The 23673-nt window shown below is 45.5% G+C and overlaps 4 protein-coding genes across 4 annotated transcripts; all 4 read right to left on the bottom strand.

Annotated features, from left to right (window-relative positions):
- Window positions 1–964: 964 nt before the first annotated feature.
- Window positions 965–2947, bottom strand: F5891DRAFT_976543 (uncharacterized protein; the record flags this gene model as incomplete). Its single annotated transcript, XM_041376617.1, has 8 exons — window positions 965–1035; window positions 1145–1161; window positions 1285–1479; window positions 1528–1664; window positions 1728–2337; window positions 2393–2469; window positions 2524–2582; window positions 2635–2947. 8 exons carry the CDS (start codon window positions 2945–2947, stop codon window positions 965–967), a joined length of 1479 nt encoding a protein of 492 aa, XP_041230537.1.
- Window positions 2948–4526: 1579 nt separating this feature from the next.
- On the bottom strand, window positions 4527–7405 carry F5891DRAFT_1126281 (uncharacterized protein; the record flags this gene model as incomplete). The annotated part of the gene is made up of 11 exons (XM_041364073.1): window positions 4527–4643; window positions 4700–4734; window positions 4756–4824; window positions 4936–5202; window positions 5293–5322; window positions 5415–5495; window positions 5550–5895; window positions 5953–5995; window positions 6020–6049; window positions 6110–6275; window positions 7318–7405. 11 exons carry the CDS (start codon window positions 7403–7405, stop codon window positions 4527–4529), a joined length of 1272 nt encoding a protein of 423 aa, XP_041230536.1.
- A 6251-nt stretch (window positions 7406–13656) lies between these two features.
- F5891DRAFT_976541 (uncharacterized protein) lies at window positions 13657–14623 on the bottom strand (the record flags this gene model as incomplete). Its single annotated transcript, XM_041376616.1, has 6 exons — window positions 13657–13731; window positions 13945–14040; window positions 14087–14187; window positions 14238–14349; window positions 14412–14488; window positions 14521–14623. 6 exons carry the CDS (start codon window positions 14621–14623, stop codon window positions 13657–13659), a joined length of 564 nt encoding a protein of 187 aa, XP_041230535.1.
- A 681-nt stretch (window positions 14624–15304) lies between these two features.
- On the bottom strand, window positions 15305–16246 carry F5891DRAFT_1183609 (uncharacterized protein; the record flags this gene model as incomplete). Its single annotated transcript, XM_041366311.1, has 4 exons — window positions 15305–15574; window positions 15627–15805; window positions 15861–16017; window positions 16070–16246. The coding sequence occupies 4 exons, from the start codon at window positions 16244–16246 to the stop codon at window positions 15305–15307; spliced, it is 783 nt and encodes a 260-aa protein (XP_041230534.1).
- Between the last annotated feature and the right edge of the window lie 7427 nt (window positions 16247–23673).

Here is a 23673-nt window from a genome sequence, read left to right as displayed (position 1 = left end):
ATTCTCTCTAGTATCTTTTGATGTCTCTTTGGTAAGTCTTTTATTCAATTTACCGCATGCTAATGTTATCTCTCTCTAGTGTATCTTCTCTTCCTAGTGTCTCTCTCTTACATGTGGTGCATACAACTGGTGAGTGGTTCCCACTCTTGAATCTGGGGGCTTGTGTGTGGTGCATACCATTTGTGTTCACAATGAGCGGTAATTTTTTACTTATTCACACCTAAGTCACATCTGACTCAGAAATATTTCTAGTCTCACAAGACTCTGGCGCAACATCAATTTCAGAAGCTCAGTGCCATATTTGATGTTGGGTAACATTTTTATCATCTGTAAGTCCGCATACTATGCAACATCAGGAAATCTGCCATTTCCATAATGAGGTGAGAGATCTGAGGGAAATGATAAGCTGATGGACTACGTATATGATATACTGTACATCTGAGGTCAGACCAAACAGATTGTACAGGCAAGACAGATGCTCAACCTGTTAGAATATTAACACCTGCAGAGTGATCATATGATCATTGAATCCAAAATACATCATTTTAGACAACACAGTACATCTATTCATCAGAAAAGCAGCAACTACAGCTCAACCAGAGTAATCAGACTCACACAAGGTCATGTTTCATAATCCTCCAGCACCACAGACCATGTGTCCCCCAAACTAGCAATTCTTTCAGGAATATCAGGCAAAAACAGATGCAAGAAAGATCAGGCTCTCATATTGATGAAGAGACAGGTAGTCTGCATCTCAGAACCTCAATACAAACAGGATTTATCAAATACACAGAAAGGCTAAATATCCATTCATTAGTATTCAGTCCCAACAAGCACGCATATGACCAGACAGTTAGAAATACAGAATGTCAACAAGTTATATTTCAAAATCTATAGGCTCCTGTGTGTAATGTTGTACTACAAACTGAGAATACTTAGTAGCTTCTGCGAAAGGGCGCGGAACCTAACCAAGCAGTGGGAAAACTTGGAAAATGAAGTTGCCACTGGCATAAGTTGGACGCAAAACAAATACCACTATTAACTTCAATGACAAGCTAACCAATACACCACAGTCACATATCTTGAAATAGAACAATTTCCAGCTATATTGTAATTGCATGGCAAATCCATGAATGAAACTCACTGTCTGTCACAGTAGTACTAGTAGTACACAGAGAAAAAACATAGTACTAAGAGCAAATTATGTAGTAGTAGTATACGTGAAAACAAACAACAATTGAAAACTTGCACAAATCATAAACAATGTATTGGTACTAGTGGCACCTCCCTTGCTTGTTAGCCCACGCATGCTCAGCACCCTCGACCTCATCGATGGTGCGCTTGAGAAAGCTTTCATGCCACTTATGATACCTCCTGTATGCTGTTTGCTTAGTGGCTATCTCCAAGCCATCGACACATGTGTCCCAAACAACCACAGTGTCTGGAACAGTCCATTGCTTGAGGGGTTTGATTAAGGCGCTGAAAAAAACACATTAGTTTCTAAAGTTATTGACAGATAATACTTACATGAGGGGGTCATTGTGGCGTGAAGGATGCTCCACCTCCAGATGCCATACCGTTGAGTCACAAATTATTTCAAGGGTACGCCTGAATAAACGCTGGACGTTTTGAAGTCCAGCAGTGTCTTGTTGTGGGAAGAGAACCTGTCAGTGTTACATGAAATAAGTCAGAATAAGTCAAAATGAGTGGCAACATATGCTACATACTGCACTGGCATAATACTGCACTCTACGGTTAGTAGTCTTCAACCGTCCATTTGGGGGGTGGAGCCACGTGGTAATGGTTACCTTGAGGGGTTGTAGCCAAATGTGCGAGCAAGATGAGATTCCGTCACCACCTGCACTCCCATCGACCTGTTTGATGCGCCCAACTTTCTTTTTATCCAACTCCTGCTCAATCACCCACTCATCGTGTGGCAACTTGTGCGTTTGTGCCTCAGTGATGTGGAAGTGGGTGCCACCCTCGACGTGAGGGTTCTTGTTCGCAAAGAGTTGGATCTTTGCTTTGGCTGCCTCAGAAGATTGCGAGAAGGATATCTCGAAGGGCCACAGCAGATTGCACTCGGCATCTTGTGTCTCGTGTTGAACGAGTATATCAGGAATGCTGAGGTTACGTGTGTCTTCATCATCTTCATTATCTTCGTCCTTCTCGACCATCATATTCATGTGAGTGTGGAGTGCAGTATGTAGTACAGATGGAAGAGGTATGGACTGTATAATGTCTCCCATTGCAGTGTGCAGGGGCGCTAGGATCGATTTGTGGACTGGGGTCGGCAGGTTGACGAAGAGTTGTTGGAGACGAGGGACGTATGATAGTCTGAGGAGAGCGTTGGATCAGCCCAGATGTGGGAAATAGAGAGAGAAAGGCTTACTTGCGAGCTAAATGGTCATCAAATTGAATTGCATCCAGAATAAAATGATAATCATTCTCTGACACATCTGAAAATGCCTAGTATGGCAATCAGCCTGAGAAAGATAAGAGCCACGAGATGAATTCTCATACCTCATGTTCGGGACCCTTGCCACCCTTCCGAATGGTGGTGATAATACACTGGCAGAGATCTGTATAGCTTAGGAAATCACACCCATGATCATTCAAGCAGACCTTACTTACCATCTTTTGGGCCCAAAGCTTGTGGCTTCAGCAACTTCGACTTCGACTTTAACAGGAAGCGAAGTTTTGGCTCTAGGCTTGAAACTGACTCCCCTGAAGTGCAAGACTTGCTGCTTCTTAACAAACTTTCTGAGGGTCTGGAGCCTTGCTTGAATGTGCCAGCATCTGGAGAGTGCTCTTTACCAGGAGCATGTTGGAGTTCTACAGATACTAGTATGGTGGGCTGAGAGCGCCATGCAGGACTGCGCTCATAAAGACACCCCTGCCCATTTGTTGTGCTTTGCTGTAAGAAAGTGAGAGATTTAGAAGGCATGGTTTTGCTTGCCTGTTGCAACCACTTGATTCTCTCCTTATAAACAAAGGTGGCGGTATCAGCTGGATCCCTAGCTTAAAATAGCCGGTGTTTGCTGCTGAGGCCGTAGCTAGGGGTGGTAGGCGGAAGAAACATATGTTTGGAAGGTCAGTGGACTCGCAGGCCTGCCAGTGTAGTTGGACCCATCATAGAGCCCCAGAGGCAGTGACGTGATGGCTTCTAAAAAGACACGCAGCAATAGTGTTGGGAATGCTAGTCACGGTGACCATGTCCTATGATCACCAATTATATCAAGTTAGTAGTACTGAAATGCAAAAACCAGAGACACCTACTATGAATATTACTAGTAGGCACGGAGTGGAAACACTGCTTCCATTCAAAATTCAAACCTACTAGTACTAGAATCAAAAGAGTCCGAGTCAGCAACAGAGCTAGTAGTAGTAGCAGCAGTAGTACTCACCTTTGTCGTCGCAGAGTTAATGTGAATGTTATTAGTACTGATGAATGATCTGCAAAGTTATATGATACTGCTACTGGTAAGTATGCACTGGCAGCCTGAATGTAGCTAGATGACTTGATTTAATGTTGAACCAAATAATGGACGTACTGCCAGTGTTGGTGAGAGGAGTCACGGAGACTATTGAGTACAGAAATACTGAAGCAATGATTCCTGATGAACATACTGGAGTGTTGAAGGCGTGAAGTGCTAGACTGACCAATGGCTCTTGTGCCTCTAGGGATCGGCCCTAAGGGGGGGATACTGTCATATCCCATATATTCATGCTTCTCTTCCAGACTTCAGACCCTTATATCTGATCCGGTCCGATGGATAGATCCGCTTCCGATCCGATTTACGATAAGCTTTCTAATTCATTTCCTGTTCATATAATGTTAAACACAGCCTATTCGGTATTTCCTCTTCCCAGTGTTTAGGTTATACTTATTACCGGTATGCTTACTGATCCGTTAACCTATGTTTCATTTCTGACTCACATTTGATAACCTTTGCACATGCTTCGTACATAGCCTCGGACCTTTGCTTACTGATCCTTCCGTTATCCTCATAGTATATAAACTCGTGTATATGTCCTGTAGTACCTCAGTTCAAATATCATCTTAGTTTGTCCTCTTTTTGTCCTCCGGACTTGAGTTTAATAAGCTCTTGTCATCCTCCGAGACTTCGGATAGATTCCGATAGTCTATATCCTCGGCTCTACCTTCGGGTAGTCTTTACTCTGTTAGTTTCTAGTTCGGATACGTCCGGATAGCCTTATATGCGTTTCTGATATCTGGAAGACATCTGGATATACTACAAGACCTGTCCGGACCTTCGGACGTGTTATCGTTAGTACTTTGAAATAAGGGACAGTACTTGGGAAAGGGGCACAGCATACAAGCTGAGGCCAAAGTCCTTCAGATCCGATCCTATGAGAGTATGACCTTAACATAGACTCAGTACTGAATTAATGGCTGCAGTTGACTTACAGGCCACGGCTAATTTCGTAACAGTCGGATACCACTATGTGAGACCTGCAAGTTGAAACACGTACATACATTCACCAGTATACTAGTACAATGTTCATACTACAATTTTTGAGAATGAGATCTTAAAAGCATGATAATCCAAAAATCTGTTAACATAGAAAGCTTGAAATGCAATCAAAGAATCTGTATGTGTCAAATCACAATCAAGAAACTGGGACCCATATATTGGGATCAAGTGCACTGGTCACAAATGGTATCTAAATGAACAACAGAAAGAAGGCATTCTCTACAATCGTCAAGTTCTGGTTCAACCATCCACATACCTGTGTTAGGGCATGGTTGATCGCCAATGGTTGAAAACCAGCGAACAAGTGCACAAGAATATTCCACACCTCAAAAAGTGAAGGAGAATAACAGGATAACCTGTGCAACATGTAACCCTCAGAATCCTGGTAGAGTCGGATCGTGTTCAATGAAAATGCAATCATGGCGAGCTGGGCCACCACACCAACTACGTGCAACACAGATAGTGTAACAGATCATGCCATTGACCCCACAGATGTCGCTAGCAGCGTAAAACAACGCTACAGCAGAGTGAAAAATATCCACCTTCCCATTGAAATCCGGGCATTGTGAAATATCCATGTCACATCCCGGAATAGTGTGACCAGGATTGCGCTGATCATGTAGAAATTGGCGTATAAGGTTACGAAAGGAAGGTGTGCCAATCATTTCACCAATTTCTCGGGCACGTCGGAGGTAACTGGACACTGAAAGAAGTAGTTAGAATATCTTTGAAAAATCTGAAAAAGATTCACTTCATCTCTTCGCTAGCTGCACAATCACCTCAGCCTTGTCACCACCCTCATCTGCAACAGCATCCTCCATGTCTTGATCATCACAATAAAGGAAGAAGTCCAGGTATATGTCCAGCACTCAATTCAGATCAATCGTGAGGTCGAGAGAAAAAGAACCAACTTACCAGAATGATTTGTATCCAGATTAATTGGCTCAACACCAGGTGGGAGTAAAGGGTGGTCAAGCAGACCTATGGCAAACTTCCCTGCTCAGAATGAAGCAAGTTTATCAAGCCATTGGTTTGTTACCAACATTTGACCGAGAGGTAGCCAGCCACTCAAGCGTCGCCAAGGTTCCTTTACTACCTTACAGTACTTTGACTCTGTGAGAGAAGAGCATAATCCATTAGGAGTGCCAAACTGCTGTGTCAGATAACTGTAATGGCATAAAGAATGTTGTTGGGGTAGAGATATTCCATTGGGACAGACACCAACATCCATGAAGACAGTACATTCATTGTGAGAGCCCTCAAGAGTTGTTTGCAAAGAATCTAGATCGGCTTCGGCAAGACTCGAGCGACGGACTACATAGCAGAAGTCAAGGAAGTAGCAGATCGCTTGAAGCATTCTCTCAGGAACATGTCCCACGATGGCTGGTAAAAAGATCTGAAAGTAGTGAAGTAGTACCAGTAATTTGGATGTCAGTATATGTGAATTTCATACCTTCATTAAAGCCTTTGAGTCATCGCCTGTCCATTGTTTGAATCTTCATCCCTGAGGAAAATGTCACAGGCCCAGAAATGAAGGCACTGCAGCTATGCTAGAACGAAGGAGGTTGTCAGTAAAGTGATTTCGACGAAATCTCGATGAAAATCTTTACCGGCGATCAATATCTGCCCATATTTGCTCTGCCTTTTTTTCTCCATAGGTGATAAGGAAATACTCACCCACCCAAGCCACAATATGATCTTTGAATATTCCTTTAATTATTTGGTGGAGAATGTCGGGAGTGAGCAGTTCATGTATGTTAGCGCGTGGAAAATATGCTGTGAATGGCCACACAATTTCATATTCATCACTGTGATTGAGTTTGCTGCACTTACTAGAATGCCACTTATAATTCCCCAACCCTGCTTGAGCTGTGTATCTGAGTAACCGTGCATTAGAATTTTTGTATGTTGGTGTGATCTGATTGTCAAGACTCACGAGTCAAACAAAGACAAGCAACCTGGTATACCAGACATACCTGCAAATCGACGAGTCGAGCTTGATGGTAGCAGCCCTACAAGGAAGCGCACCGCAACAAAGAAGCCATCTCGAAAGGCCGAAGAAGCGAAAAAGTATTGTGCTATAGGCGCAGCTGCTCAGCTTGAGATGGAGATGGAGATGGAGGATGCACAACAAGAAAAACAAGCACGACGGCCACCTGCACCCAACTTCAAGAAGGTTTCTGAAAAGTCGGGTGCTCGTCGTGTGGTTAGCTCACAAAGTCAAACAAAGACAAGTATGTGACAACTTGCACAATGGCAAGCTCTGATAGACTTGATATTCTAGGTCACCAGGCTGAGGCAAGCCCTGATACTGGAATGGACTCAGACTGCACTGATCAAAATCATACCAACGATAATGAACACTCACCGCCAGCAAAAGTCAGTAAGGCAGAGAAGTTGCGCAGAGATATCAATACCGCGAAGTTTGAATTAGGGCAAAAATGCAGTCTAAGCAAGCAACACACCTACAGTGATAATGAAGGGTAAGTTAATCGTGCCAATAAGTGCCCAGCTGACTCACCTTATTATTGATATCAACACTACCTGGACCATACTATCGCCATCATTAATATCAATATTGATGGATATTATACGAACACCTTTTCCCTCAAAATGCAGACCTTCAAACAAAAAATTCAAACCTGATGTCAATACTACAGCTTCACAGCCCGCTCAAAGTGGCCTCTGCGATGGCTGGCGTAATCTAGTGGCTCTACATGTTCCAAACTCTTTGTGCCCTCCAAATACATAGTGCACCTGCCAGTTCTCAATGTATCACCAGCGAGTCTTTTTACTTAAATTGTATTGAATCACTTACATTTTTTGGATTCACAGTGTTGACCAAACCAACACCTCAGAATGGCATCCAGTTTGGTGGCTTTGAAGACGAACAAGAACTTGAACATAGTGAAGCACCACAGCTAGACCCACACTTCAAGTCTTCAACATTGACTCCACTTAGCATGATATCTGTCTCAAAGGTGTGTCTGTTTCGTCTGCCCATATATTGTAGCTAATTCACACAAGAAACTCATTTCGAATGCTCCATGCGTTGCGCCTGTTCTCTCCTCCTCTGATGAAGAAAATAACTCTGATAAGCATAGGTCGCCCCTGGTCAAGATTGATGATGTCAAGGTGAAACATACATTTAGAAAGTGCTCACCTGTACACGGGGTTGATACAAATATCAGTGAGGCACCAGCAGCCAACACCGGCAATGCAAAGTCCAAATATGAGTCGAAGAACTCACAGAAGAAGCAAAATCTCGAATTGTTGGAGGAGGATGAGGTGTCTGCAGTGGAGGTGGACAAGTCTCAGTCGACATGTGAGCCCTGCCAACGGGTGCCCATATATGAGGGAGATTTGGATGTACCGGCGATCGATTTTGCAAAGAGAAAGTCCAGCAGCACTCTCAAGGGCAACAAGCTATCAAAGGACAAGATGGGTGACACAAGGCTGGGCAAGGACAAATTCAAGAAGGACAATGGATCTCAGATGGAACCTGATGATGGTTTAGATAAAGACTATGAAGACGATGAGGAACTCATGTGTCTCCCTGACAAATCCACCTTGTCCCACAAGGTTTGCATCTCTCTAACTTCTTGTACTATTTGCATAAACCTTGTCAGAATACCTGACTGCAACCTCCACTGAAAACCTTCAGTGCTGAAGAGTGGTACAGGAATATCGATGACAGTGGACAGGAAAGCAATGATAGCCTTGACGACCAGAAACTCACATCTCGCCCCATGAAAGCGAAACTGTCTTTGACCAAGGTTTGTTTTCTTAGATAAAATTTCCCTGTACTAATCACGCAGGGTTTAATTAGGACCTACCTCCACCTTTACAATATAGATCCACTCACAACAATAGAGGAGTTGTTGGTTCAAGCACCAGGAACAAGCCTATGTTGAACCGTTCTTCTCGCAATGTACGTGTTAAAGCTGATAAAATGCACATGACTAATTAGTTGAACCGTAGGCTCAATTATCCAGCGATGATGAGGACGACTTGTCCGAAGCACCACAAGGTAGACGCATCAAATTTACGAAAAGTGACCTTCCTGCAGGGTCACACCATAAATTCGACTCTCACATTGTTCCTATGTGGATCGACTTCATTTCCTGCCTGGACAATATATGGGATATCTCAGACTATGCTGATGAAATGCATGATATCTGGGACCGTGTCTTTCCAAACATCACGCATGTTGTCTCAAAGAAGAATGATCCAGTCTACAAACTGGTACGTGGTGTTTGCTACTGGCTGCTCATTTCTTATTATTGATTCACATAGTTAATGCAATGCGCGTACAATTACCACAGTGACTTCAGAGAACAAGCTGAACTTGTAGTTTACAAGTTCTTAGAAAGGAACAAATGGGACCCTGTTGTGATCTGTGTAGCTGTCGCGTTTCTCGTCCCTGAACAAACCAAGCTTGTCGACGCAGCTGGTTGTATTACATGGGTCAATCCCAATATCTATCCTTACATGTGGAAGGTAGTCAAAGGTAGTTCACAAGGCACTGAAGTATGTGCTGAAATATCGCCTGTTTATGTTCACTCACTTGCAAAACAGGATTGTCGAGGTGCCTTTGAAGATGCATGTATCCTGGACATTTTTGCACTCTACCTGGAGGATGTGCACAATCTTCCAAAGGAGTCCTGCTGCCAAAGTATGCCAAAGGGAGCTTTGGTCATTGCCACAGCTGCAGTATGCTTCTTCTCAATTTGCCAGACAATGCTAACATATAACCAGGTTGAACGTGCATGGAAGATGTGTCAATGGGGACTGATGTGAAACCGAAAAGAGCTGCACACTCACAACTTGCCGAGGGCCTCTGGAACGACTGCACTGCATTGGTGATGGAATCTCTCAATAAAGCTAGTCACAGGAAATGGAAGAAGATCTTCAAGGGTGCGAAGGCCTTCATTGATGTTCATTGAAAGCGGCCGTCTCGTCGTGCACAGGCACAAAGGAACAGCATGGAGACTAATGGGCGTGCTGCCTGCATTGAAGATGATTCTGGAATGGACTCTGGACCTGATATTTCGTTGATGGTTTGATTTCGTTCATTTTCTTTGCTATGCTCTTGTTGTTGCCTCTCATTGATTGGGTGCTCTGGTTGTCTTATTTTGTAATTCATTGCTATATTGAACCTATTGTTACTTTACTGCATTCCAGACAATATGAACGAACTTTATTTGCATTTTTCTGATAAATATGATGTGATGCCTATAGGATCAATTGGAGTACTTGATAGTCAGACTGTGACGATGATCTGAAGTGCTGGGGTAATGGGCACCTGATATGCTACTACAAAGGTTCTAATGATTATATATTTATTCTGACAATCTGTTAAGATGATGTATTGAGATGACCTGATATACCTAATGCTTTGCTATGTGGATGTCTGAAATCAATGCTTTCTAATGTGATGATGACAAGATAGATTGATCTGTATGATGTATTGGGAAAACCTGTGGCTGATTATTGGATTTGAATGACAGAATGGCATTCAGAAAGTCTCTTTTACTGATCATCCTGTTGTTTGGACAGAGGTCTCATATCAGATGGACCTGCCTGATTTCAGACCATATCTAATGTATTGACTAACTGTTCTGTCTGATTAACCTGCTGTCAGCAACTTCAGGTAAATCAGGGAATTTATACATTCCCTGATGAACACTGATAAATCTTACAGGACCTTGTCCTGCTTTTGCCCTTGTTCATGCATATACATAGGCTAGCACACATACAACATCTATGCAAATCTGACCAGCACAGATTCTGCATATGCACTAATTTATGTGGCATAAATAAAGTAGTGGCCTACTCCAACACTTAAGTTTGAGACACTGGCCAGCTGCAATATCTGTCCTAGGCAGGCTGGTCCACTACAATATATATATCATAGATGCACACTAATGCTAGTTAATACTATTTATAGAGAGACTGGCCAGCACTATAGATACTTAGGTGCTTTTTTGTAAAAGACTAATGTATATATTTTTACAAACTATAGGTGTGGTGTTTTCCAGTAAAGTCAAACCAAAGGAGGAGCATTAATGCCTGTGTGGCTATATGCCATCACCTTGATTGTAACTGGAGGTCTAGCATGACCATGCATGTGGAACAGTGTATGCAGGTAGATTTATAAAGCCACAAATTACAACAAATGCATCATCAGGTGCTGGCTAAGCATTGTAGCCACACTCACTCCAAGTTGTACACTGAAATGAAGAACCTTCAACATCACACCTTAGATTAATTGGCTGTTATATTCCTGCCTCACACTACATATCTTGTAAGGACTGTTGAGTTACTGTATAGTCTTGTCCTTACATAGCCACCATGCATCACCCTCAAAACAAATCTCAATTTAAAAGCAACCGGTGTAGAGACTCGCGCGTCTCAATGCCCCGTATCTGGCCTTTATCCATACATTCCTATATGATCCAGCTCTAATCCAAAGGACCAGTCTCGCGCGCACTTGAGCACGCCTTACCTGCGCTTGCGCTATGCGCGCCTCCTCCTAGGTCTTCGCGCTATTGTCCGTCCATTCATCCCATGTCCTTACTGATTTGCTGGTGCGTTACTCCTATCTCCTTCATTGAACTAACAAATCTTCGGTCCGAAATCCGTGCTACATATAGAAAGTCTATTTAAACTTAGTTATAATTAGAGTTGATATGGTTACTCAGTTTGGGAGCGCGCTCGGAAGCGCGCCGCATAGTGTAATCTCCATTCTTAAATACAGAAGAGAATCTTTGGGTTCTAGTACTTACTTTCCCTTTATCTTTGTGTACTGGAAAGTGTATAGATCACCTCCTCACTTGATATCTGATCTGATTCTCCTGTCAACCATCCATCTGTGCATCCACTCTTCAAATAGGACCTTTCCCTTAACGTTCTAGGCACGCCTTCGCTTCGCGTGCGTTACCTTCTCATGCTTGCTAGTGCCTGCCTAGCTCATACAGTTTCCCTCCATTTTTATTTCGAGGAACTTCTCTCAGTGGTTGTCCTTTGGGTCGAGTCGTTGTCTCGTATCCTGGTCTTGCTGTAGAGCACCCATTTGTTTTAAGTGTTTTCACCTATAGTCAAGGTTCCTCTTCTACACTGGTCTAACTAACCTAAAAGTAAATTAAATAACACATAATAACTGCTCACCTGAGTGTCGCTATTGTGGTAGGTCAGCCAAATATCATTGTCAGCTTATCACTTGGTCATTCAGCCACAATTTATGGCTATCACTAAGTTAGATTGATGTTACCAGTGACTTTGTCCCAAATGAATTTTATGGTGGTAAAAAGACGACTGGGGATGATGGAAAGTGAGAACATCTTTTCCTGGAGCTGTTCAAGTTAGATACTTGAAGAGTGAGCTTGATAGTCTTCTCATAATTACCTACAGCTAGGATAGCATCTTCACTCACAGCAAGGTCAGTCACTTCAATGGCAGCACAAGCATCCCACAATCTTACTTGAAAGGCAAGTAGAATCACATAATTCAGTACTTTATTTTCGACTTAGTCGGACAGCCAAAGGTTGAGAATCGACCCAGTTAGGCGGGCCCACAGTGTGGAATAGCGCCCATGCTAGCAGGTGGGCCAAGTGTGGATGCCATAGCATGAATGGGACAATTGTAATGGGCCACAAGGTACATGGGTGTCATATCCCATATTCCGGACCTACATCCGATAATATTCCCACGCCTCATCCGGACCTTCGGATGTCCTATCCATGTCTCCAGTACCCATCTGGATCCCTGCACCTCTGCACATCCACATCCGCATGTCCATGTCCAGATCCCTTATCCTTCACAGCTAGCCTGCATCATCCATCCTTATCCCATCGCCCTAATGCCACATCCTATATATCCACGCATCTCATCCAGACCATATCCGATTCGGTCCGATCCGATGTATAGATCCGCTTCCGATCCAATATAGATAAGCTTCCTAATTCATTTCCTGTTCTTATAATGTTATACACAGCCTATTCGGTATTTCCTCTATTCCACTGTGTTGGTTATATCTATTACCGGTATGCTTACTGATCCATTAACCTATGTTCATTTCCGACTCGCATTTGTCAACCTTTGCATATGCTTTGTACATAGCCTCGGACTCTGCTTATTGATCCTTCCGTTATTTCTTTTAGTATATAAACTCGTGTATATGTCTTGTAGTACCTCAGTCTGAATATCATATTAGTCCTCGGACATCAATCTAAAATTAAGGGCACATACTCGGGTAAGGGGCGCAGCGCACAAGCTGAAGCCAAGCCCCTCAGAATCAGTCCTATCCTTTGTGCATGGTCTTAACAATGGGCCCAGTTATATATCTCGGAAGGGGGGTACAGATGGGCCTAGCTACTTATTCTTGGGGAAATTTGATGTCGGAAGAGCCAACAGGAAAATTTTGAGCCCATAATAGTATCAGGCATGGCTGGCAAATGGGCTCAGCTTGTATCGGAATAGCTTACGGATGAGCCCAGCTGGTTATTGACAGTATTGGAAGCGGGCACAAGTGAGCTGACCGCTCATTCCTGGGCCCATCACAATACTGGGAAGGGTTAGTGGATGGGCCAACTGGTTATTTTGGGCCCAGTATATACCATCTCAGTGTGCGGATAGGTCAAATATGCAAGACCTGGGCACATAACAAATTCAGGTGCAGATTGGCTCAGTACACAAGCATCCGGAAGGGCCCAATTGGTCCTCACATTCAATATGCGGATCGGTCCGGCTGGTAAGGTTTAGGCCCAGTGCACCAATATCCGGAAGGCCCGAACTGGCCCAGCACATGCACATTCATGCAGATTGGGGTGGGCCCCAATATGCAGGCAAGTCGGGTGGGCCTACCATGAAGGAATTTCCGGTAGTGATGGGCGAGCCATTAGTATATGGATGTGATACTGATTTGGTAGGGGTCACGGATGGGCCCAGCAAGTTTTTTTGGCCCACCGGATATGCATATGATCCCGCCCGGAGGGGCAACATATAGTCCCATCTATTGTTCGGCCCAGTACATATGCCGGGTAGTCTTGGATGGGCCTATGGATGGGCCCAAGAGAATATGCATTTGATCTCGGAAGGGCCGACTAAGCTGAATATATGGCATGGGACTGCATTATATTCTCGAAGGGCCAGCTAGTTATGTGGTCTGGCCCATGATAGGCATCTGATTTTGGAAGGGCCAACAGTTGCGCCCAGCAGGATATTCTTCGGCCTAGTACATGTGCAAATAATCTCGGAGCGGCTTCCGGATAAGCCCAGTGCAAGCATTGGATCTCGGAAGGGCTTGGCTAGGGAATTTTGGCCAAGTCAGTGCACTTTGTGTCAGAGACTAGTTTTACAGATGCAACTGGTGCAACAGAAATGAGTAATGAAATACGGGACAAAGTTCGATACGAATGCTGATCCGGATCCGACGTTGATATACATGTCGGAGGGATGCACCATACGTGTACCATCCGCGATGATGCGCAGGGAATGACAGCCTGTCATGCGCGGTACAGGCAGATGTCGGCGGATGGGCCTAGAACTGAACCTCATCTCAGCCAATGGTGGGCAGGCTATCGTACCCGGTACCGGCGGATGTCCCAGATGTAGACGGAACTGATACCTAGGTCCTCATCGACGACGGTTGGGCTTTCATATCTGAGACCGGCTGATGGCTCCAGAACTATGTCCCCAACAATGATGGGCACGTCGTTGTATCCGTGACCGACTGACAGGTGCATCCTGTCTTATGCTCGGTAGGCTGTGGCACCCGGGCCCGACTGATGGCCCAAACCCATGGGACCAGATATCTTACGCATATTGGGCAACAGACGGGCTGTAATACCTACAGGTCATCGGAACCGAAGAAAATAGGTCCCAATGGATCTCGAGACTATATTGGCAAACCATGTGCCGGTAGTCCAAGTGAACCCGTTTGGCGGGTGGTTCTGGGTCTCGCCGTAAATAGATCTTGCGCTTGAATGCTTGATGGGGAGGTGTGGCAGAGTTCGCACACCTGCAGCCGTTGGGTCTGGTGCTGGTAATACAAGCTCTGGTTCCATCGCCCTCGCAGCAATCAGATTGTCGAGGGATTTGCCGGATGGAAGAGCTGGCGGCATAACGGGGTCCGTTGCTGATAGGATATGTTGCAATTCACAGGATATACGGAAGGGGGATTGTTGTACGGGAAAATGTCTGACAGCAGCCGGGTTCTATATCAACCCGTCGGTTATGGGCATTCCGACAACTGTGGAGAGTCATATGTGTGAACCAAGTGTAAGACTATTGTAGAGAACCACCATGGCTACCATAGGCTAAACTCTTGGCATCTACATCAGGAAAGGCCGATCTACCATTGCTTCTGGAAGATCCTGTACGGCCCCGAGGTACCATCCACTCTGAGATCATTTTATCGCTATATCTGCTGAGGATGAGGCCATGTATTCCATTTATGTACAGTAGAATCCTCACTGAGATTTGTGAGAAGGCGTGTGTCATCGGCAATCATCGAATTGGCTAGCTACAATACAACAGATACTAATCTATGTCGCCATTCTCCCAAAGTCATTGTATGTGAGCTTTATGATAAAAAAACAGACTGGTATTAAGCCAATGCAACAAATGATAAATGATTCAAATGACCATCAGCGACCCTTCACTTAATATATGGCGGTGCTTTGCAGCTGGCTCCCGAACATCTTGCTCAGGATGAAATAGATAATTCAGCATATCCAAATCATGCTCCACCACAATCTTCTGCCCATCCCATGCACCGTCAGGCTGTCGAATATCCTTCCGATTCAAAGGTACTCTTGCTGGTCCTGCTTCGTAGAGAATGCGGATGGTTTTGCACTGGCCGACGGAGTACCCGTGCCCTTCTTGAAATAAGTGATTCGCCTATCAACAGCTGGAATGTGTCGTGCAACGGCAGGATGTTTTACGACAATATGAATACATCCACGCTCTATTCCATCCGCAAACACATCGGACAGCTCGGTTAACAGGCACAGCTGGACGCCTCCGTCCATGATCGCGTTCCATAACTTTATATCGTTCAAATTGATCTTGACCTTCCAAAATATCAGATTATTAACATTCAACCATAGGCATCAGATCACTCACCTTCCATAGCTCAAGATGGTCGGCGGCAACATGGTCAAACTCTGGCTTCTTGGCGACCTTGATAACATTTTTGAGGTCACCGACAGTCTTCGTCCGCTCAACGTCGACTGGGAAAATATGGCAAGGATCATCGCCGAAGACAATACAGTTGAGTTTCAGGTGGAGCGGTCTGGAAGACACTAAGTTGGACCATGATCAGTGAGGAAAGGGTGGCAATATCAAAGGACAACTCACCGGCAGGTGGGCATTGGATAATAATATGCAGATACTTGCACGGAGGAGCATCGGGAAAAATCTCTACCATTTGATCCACAGGTGATAGGGATTTCATTGGGTCAAGTGTAAGATTGTTGAGATTGTGCTCAATCATCTCGTCGATAGGCAGGTCGACCTTCCAAAATATCAGATTATCAACATCTGATCCTAGGCATCAGATCACTCACCTTCCATAACTCAAGATGGTCAGTGGCAACATGGTCAAACTCCGGCCTTTTCTTGTCTTTGATGACCTCTTTGAGGTCACTGACAATCTCCGTCTGCTCAATGTCAACCGGGAAAATACGGCAAGGATTATCGCCCAAGACAATACAGTTGAGTTTCAGGCGGAGCAGTCCAGACATCTGATGTTGACAACAAGAGTGATAGTGTCTCGAGCAGTGACTGCAGTGAGTGCTCACTGCTGCAGCAAAAATACATTTACAAAGCCAAGCAGCAACACCCCATGACCGGGAAATTGATTTTCTGTGAGAATACACTGTGCCTGGGAAATTTTGTCCCTTTCCAGGTATCCGATGCACCATTTATGGGTGAGAAGTGGATTAAGGCCTGTTGTGGTGCATGTGTTATCGCAATCAGAGGTAGTTTATTTATCTTGCATGCACCGCAACAAGCCTTAATCCACTTCTCACCCATAAATGGTGCATAGGATACCTGGAAATTGGTAAAATGGTCTATGACGAAATTTTCTAGGCACAGTAGGCCTTAATCCACTTCTCACCCATAAATGGTGCATCGGATACCCGGAAAGGGGTAAACCAGTCTATGACGAAATTTCCATAGGCAAAGTAGGCCTCAATCCACTTCTCACCCATAAATGGTGCGCCGGATACCTGGACAGCCGTACAGGATCTTCCAGAAGGAATGGTGGATAGGCCCACCAGATATGCATATGATCCCAGCCGGAGATGCAATGTATGGTTCCATTTATCATGCAGCCCAAATGTATTGATCTCGGCAGTGCGTATGGGAAGGCCCAGCTGGTTATTGTTCGGCCCAGTACAAATGCTGGGTAGTCTTGGATGGGCTTACTGATGGGCCCAGCTGGTTATTTTCGGCCCAAGAAAATGTGTTTGGTCTTGCGAGTTATTGTTTCTGACCCATGGTAGGCTTACATTATATTGAAAGGGCTAATGGTTGGGCCCGGCTGGTGATTTTGGCCCAAGAGAATATGTGTTTGGTCTCGGAAGGGCTGACCAATAAGAATATATGGCTTGCACAGTACATGTGACCTCAGAAGGGCCAGCGAGTGATTGTGTCTGGCCCAAGATAGGCATCAAATGATATTGGAAGGGCTGACCAACAAGAATAATGAATTGGACAGTACATGTGACCTCGGAAGGGCCGGCGAGTTATTGCTTCTGGCCCATGATAGGCCTACATGATCTTAGAAGGACCGATAGTTGGACACTGCTGGTAATTTGTGGCCCAAGAGAATGTATTTGGTCTTGAAAGGGCTGATAAATAAGAATATGGGGTATGGACTGTGCATTTGGTCTCGGAGGGCAAGCGAGTTATTGCTTCTGGCCCATGAGAGACATACACGATCTCGGAAAGGCTGACGGTTGGGCCCAGCGGGATGTTCTTCATACATGTGCAAGTGCAGGAATTTCCTGATAGGCCCAGTAGGATATTTCTCCGGCCCGGTGTTGGTGTTTCATCTCATGAGTTAGGGAATGTTACGAACTAGGATAGTTCTTAACAACAAAGGCTCAACAGAGCGTTCACGTTGTTGAGATCTTGTATAGCTCTTCAAATAAGAAGAGGTTCGTAGACTTAGTCAAAGGAGTGCTTTGACTAAGAGATCGGTTCAGACGTCTTAAGATTGGTGGTCTTAAGCGAAGGAAGTTTTCAGGGTAAAACCTAGTAAGATTGAAGTGACGTTTCTAAGTAAAGTACACGTGCTTAAATAGGAAACTATATGCGCACGGACCAAGGCTACGGTGAGATAATAGTACAAAGGTCGAATACGGAAGTAAGACCAAGAAAGGAAAGCTAAGCTGCTAAGAATGTAAGGCGTAATGGCAGATACGTGAGAAGTAAAGGAAGTAGAGCGATTGTAACATTACCCCCTTACTAGGGTTGAAGCCACCGGATTCAATCATCCTGGTTAGCGTAGTAGATAGGATCGTCCGAGTAATCGAGGGCATCTGGACCTTCGTCTGGTCCGGCTTTCATGCGTTCTAACTCATAGAGCGCTTCTTCTTCCCTACATTGGGCGGCATATGCGTCATCCAAATCATTCTCCCAGAGTGCGAGGGTTCGGTAGAATCCATCGTCCTTCCAGGTTAAGGAGGTGGGGGATTCCCCAGTGTAGTGCGGGCAGTAGAGCGAAAGATGGCCTGGAGATAATTCTCGACAGACGCGGCAGTAGTATTCGGGACAATGAACTTGCCTATGCCCGAGCGTCTTGCAGTATCTGCAAACGCGATTCTCATCGGGGTTAGAGGAGGTTGCTCGTAAGGGCGATGGACCCGGTTTAGGGCTAAGTGCTTCATCGGCGCTGGTGGCGCGTTTCTTCCCTTTATCAGTACGGGAACGCTGGCCTCGTACTCTTTTTCTGGATGGGGCGGTTCGTTGTATAGGATGGTGGACGGCAACATCTTGTCGTTCTGCCTCCGCGATTAGCTCAGCGGAAGTGGCAGGTTGGGTTCTTCCCAACGCTTGTATCGGTACGATCCCATCCGTAAAGGTATGCGAAGATAATGAGTTCGGGATGACGAGCGGGGGATGAATATGGAGTGTAGCCAGTGCGTCGGCTAGATCTTGCACCTCGTAGTGTGAGAGGTACTGATGATTTGGGTCAGCAGCGATTTCTTCGCGGGTGGCGGAAAATGCAGTATAAAGATGAGGAGGATGTTCGATGGTTTCTACGGCGGGAGCTGGGACGGGAATTGCTTGGGGATTTTCTTTTCTTAGGGATGCCATTATGGCTTCCGTTGTCTGCGCAAGATTATTGACCGCAGCCAATAGCTCATTAGGAACGTTAGCGGGAAGAGTAGGTACGGCGTCTTGATAAGAGGGAGGAGGGACTCCATCTGTGGTTGCGGGGTTCGTAGGAGAAGGCGGGCGAGCAACTCCTGCGGTCTGCTCTGCGACAATGTGGATGACTGTTCTAATATCATCCTTAACTTCCTCAGGAATAAGACGCAAAGCAAAGTTGCGTATGCGCCTCTGCATATGCATGAGGCTGTGGCGAACTGTGTTGTCTTCGACGAGGCGGCAGACTCGCTCGATGATTTCAGTGGCTCGGATGATGTTGATGAGGAGGTTAATGGAATGGGCGTTTCTTCCGAAGAGAACTCTGGTGAGTTCAATAGCATGTTGGGGGCAGAGGAGTGCTGCCTCGATGAGGGTGAGGTCTTCAGCTTGGGTGATGAAGGTCTCGTATCGTTCGTCATTGGAATCAAGGGGGGCGGTATCGAAGGTGGAGTGGTATGGGAGCGTGTAGGTGGATGTGGGGAAGGGCATTCTGTTTGTAGGTTTTGTATTTGGGTAAGAATGATGTCGTCGAGGTACTGAGTAACCTCAAAGCGCGTTTCTGGCTTTATAGGCTCTAAGGGTCTCTTCGGCATTTTCCAGATTCTTTTCGGGGATCCACTCGTTGCTAGCCGAAGAATACCCTTTCCATGATACGAGATATCGACGGCGATTTCCGTTTCCTTTATGTGCGAGGATTGCTTCTATTTCATATTCTTCTTCTTCTTCAAGAATATCAGGTGGTGGTTCTAGGAAGTTCGGACCGTGTACGTCATTTTCGCGATAGGAGGATAGTTGCGAAGCGTGGAACGTAGGGTGGATCTTCCATTGCGGTGGTAACTGGAGTGTAAACGTGATAGCGGATAGTACAGCCGTGATAGCGAACGGGCCGTATCTCTTGGGTGCCAGTTTCCGGGATGGGAGCTTTAGTCTTAGATTGGCAGCGGACAGCCATACCTTATCTCCGACTTTCCATGGTTCGTACTTCTGTCCGAAGGATCTTTCCGCCATGCGTTGCATAGCAATGTTATGACAGGAGACGGCTTCTTCTCTTATCTTTTGAAGAATTCTGACTCGTTCCTCAGCAGCGGGAACGTCCGATTCCGGAAGTAAGTATGGGAGAGCCTTCGGCTCGTATCCCATCATGATAAAGAAAGGGGATGCATCTTTTGCGGAGTGTCTTCTGTGATTGTGAACAAATTCTGCCATAGGGAGATGTTCCACCCATTCAGAAGGATTGTTCTGGCAATACATTCGAAGATACGTCTCGAGTTCCTGGTTTAACCGTTCGGTCTGTCCGTCGGTTTGTGGGTGGTAGGCAGTGGAGGGGGCTAAAGAATAATCTAGGAGTCGTGCAAGTTCGATCGAGAATCTGGATAAGAACTGTGGTCCACGATCGGAGATTACTTTGTCATGGAGACCAAATCTTTTGAAAACGTGTTTTAAAAATAGCTTTGCCACTCCTTCCGAGGTAATTGTTTTATGGCAAGGAGTAATGATCACCCCCTTACTAAGTCCGTGGTCTACCACGACCATGACACTATCAAAGCCAGATGAAACGGGGAGATCAGTAATGAGATCGACAGAGATCTGGGAAAAGGGGCGAGTAGCCATAGTACTGATAGGGTGTAGAGGTGGAGTCACAGGGTGAGTGTCCACCTTCATCTGTTGGCACGTAGCGCAGCCATCGACGTAATTGCGGATATAAGTGCCCATACTGGGCCACCAGGCTTCCCGCTTGACGAGTTCTTCGGTTTTAAAGCGTCCGGGATGTCCTGCCGAAGGGTGATCATGATGCTTCCGGAGTAACTGCGGGCGATGTGCGGGAGGGATATAAGCTCTATCTTTGTAGAATAGAATATCATCGGCGATACGCCAGTCGCTAAGCGATGATTTCATAGGAGGCAAACATAGGCCATTAAGGGCATCTTGTGCGGCAGAGAAGAGGGGGTCGGCAAGGGGTGCGGTGGAAGCAATAGCTGCTCGTAATTCATCATCGATTAGCCGGATAAACATGGAATCAGGAAGGAGGACGGCGTCAGCATTATCTCCCGATCCGTCGCCATGGTCCGGCCGGCGAGAAAGGGCATCCGGAACTGCTAATTTCGTACCGGGAACGTGATATAACTTTAAGTCGAAAGAAGTGAGGAGTAGTTGCCATCTGGCCTGCCTTCTAGATAGGCGTTCTGCTTTTGCGAAATAGAGGAGGTTCATATGATCAGTAAACACAATAACCGGTTGTGGATGTCCTTCGAGGTAGTGTCGCCAATGGGTGAGGGCGCGGATAATAGCCAACAGCTCGCGATCATGAATGGGATAATTCCTTTCAGCAGGACTGAACGACTGCGATAGGTATGCACACGGGTGATAGACGCCATTAGTGTCAGTCTGCAGCAACACTCCTCCTGATGCGACAAGAGAAGCATCCGTAGCGATGGCGAATTGATGGTGGGGATCAGGGTTCTGAAGAACAGGGTGTGAAGTGAAGCATTCTTTTAGCTTCTCGAACGTTTGCTGGCACAGGGGCGTCCAAGAGAATGAGACATCCTTCTTCGTTAGGTCGATAAGGGGTCGAGCTATATCCGAGTAGTGGGAAACGAAGGTTCGGTAGAAGTTGCAAAAGCCCAAAAAAGATCGAACATCTTTTACTGTTTCAGGGATGGGCCAGTCCTTGATGCCTGCCGTCTTCCCTTTATCCATTTCTACGCTTCCTGGTTTGATAATCATTCCAAGGTATTCCACTTCTTCCGCATCGAACGTGCATTTCTCCGGTTTAACAAATAATTTTTCTTTTCGAAGTTTGTCTAGAATGATGCAGGTTCGTTGTTGGTGTTCAGTGGTTGTTTCGGAGAAGATGAGCATATCGTCCATGTAGATGACGAGCCATCCTTCGTTGAGTTCAGCTCTGAACGTATCGTTCATATACGCTTGGAAAGTGGCGGGGGAATTGCATAATCCGAAGAACATGACCGTGGGTTCAAACAGTCCTTCTTCCGTGATGAACGCGGCTTTCCACCTGTCATCCGGATGAATCCGAATGTTATTGTATCCGGATCGAATATCAATTTTTGTGAATATTTTTGCGCCATGTAACCGTTCAACCAAAGATGATGGGAGTGGCAGGGGGTACGCGTTTTTGATAGTCTGGTCATTCAGGAAGCGGTAGTCCTGGCATGGTCTAAGTTCTCCGCTTTTCTTTCCTACAAAAAAGAATCCGCTTGCTTGAGGGGATTTAGATTTCGTGATGAACCCTTTGGCAAGGTTTTCTTCGATAAATCTTTTTACTGCGCTTCGTTCGTTGTAGGAAAGGGGGTAAATTTTGGATGTCTTGGGAATAAATCCGGGCTTCGTTTCGATACGATGGTCGATACCGGGTCTTTTGGGGGGTAGTTCGTTCAAGCCGTTTTTTGCGAATACGTCAGAGAAATTATGGAGATACTTCGGTACCAATTCTTCAAAAGTTTTTTTCTTCTTCTCTTTTTCTTCAGAGGCGAACTCCTGTGCTTTGTTACTAAACTTGGAAGATTTTTCGATTTGTCGGAGATATTCTCCTTCGTCCGTAAGTTCGGTTAGGGATGATGGTGACGTACTCCAAGCGTCTTCTTTTGTATTGAACTTCTTAGTGAAGAAGGTTTTCTGTAGTCGAGAGGTTTGCTTGACATATTTTTCGATTTCGGCAGATTTTTCTGTTGCTGGAAGGGATACCGTTTGTTTGGTCCAGTCTATAGCGGGGTTCATGGCTCGAAGCCAGGGGATCCCTAGTAGGATCTGGTCCTTGTCTCCTAACTTGGTAATGTTGAATTTTCCTATCATCATCCTTTGGTCGATTTGGACGATTAGCGTGCAGTACCGTTCTACTGGTCCGCTGCTAAAGTAGCTTCCATCGGCGGTTTTAATGTAAAAAGGGTTTTCGAGTTTCTTGGTTCCAATGTTATGTTTCTTTACGAAGTCCTCGGAGATATAGGTTCCCGATGCTCCGGAGTCAATTACTGCGGTGGTTTCGACATTTTTCTGACGCGTTCGGGATACGAGGGTTATGGGGACACGAAGTTCTTTCTTTTCACCAACTGTTCGTATTAGGCGTACAGGTTTTGCTGGAGATGCTATCGTCGATATAGGTCTCCTGTTTAAAAATCCTCATCAATTCTTCTAGCTTCTTCTTCTTCCTCTACCTTCCTCACTGCTGGGTAGGGGGCTTTCTTCTTCTGCGGACATTCCCGTGCCCGATGTCCGATCTGGTGACAGTTGAAACATTTTCCTGTCCTCATGTATTCTTGCTTGGCTTCGTCGGTGATCCGATCAATAACCATGGCATCCCTATCTCTGGCTGGGATATATCTTTGATCTCCGCGACCGTTCTTCTTCTGGATTTGTCGGGAAGGAAACCTGCTTCTCCGAGCTAGCAATCTTGCGTAGCAATTATCCAGATCGACTACCGCAGCGATGTAGTCATCGAGGTTCTTGGGTACCCCTCCCGCGTTGAACATTTTGGTTAGAAGTCCTCCGTTGAGGCCGTTTTCGAAATGATAGATCATCATATGTTCTTCTTTGATCTTTGCTTGGGCAAGCAACCTCTTGAAGTCTGCAATGTACGTCTGCAGGCCTTCTGGGCCTTGTTTTAATTCCAGGAGTCGTGCCAATGCGGTCCCGGATGGGTCAATCGGTCCGAAGGCTTTGTCAAAGCTTTCGTTAAACTCTTTCAAGGTTCCATAGCCCTTCTTTTGTCCAGTTGAGTCGATGAATTGGGCTTCTGCGAGGAATTCTTCTTTCCATGACCTAGCATTTCCTTCGT

This window comes from Suillus fuscotomentosus, assembly GCF_016647785.1.
Source record: "Suillus fuscotomentosus strain FC203 chromosome Unknown F5891scaffold_8, whole genome shotgun sequence".
Taxonomy (NCBI): Eukaryota; Fungi; Basidiomycota; class Agaricomycetes; order Boletales; family Suillaceae; genus Suillus; species Suillus fuscotomentosus.
This window is presented reverse-complemented; position numbering and strand designations above follow the sequence as displayed.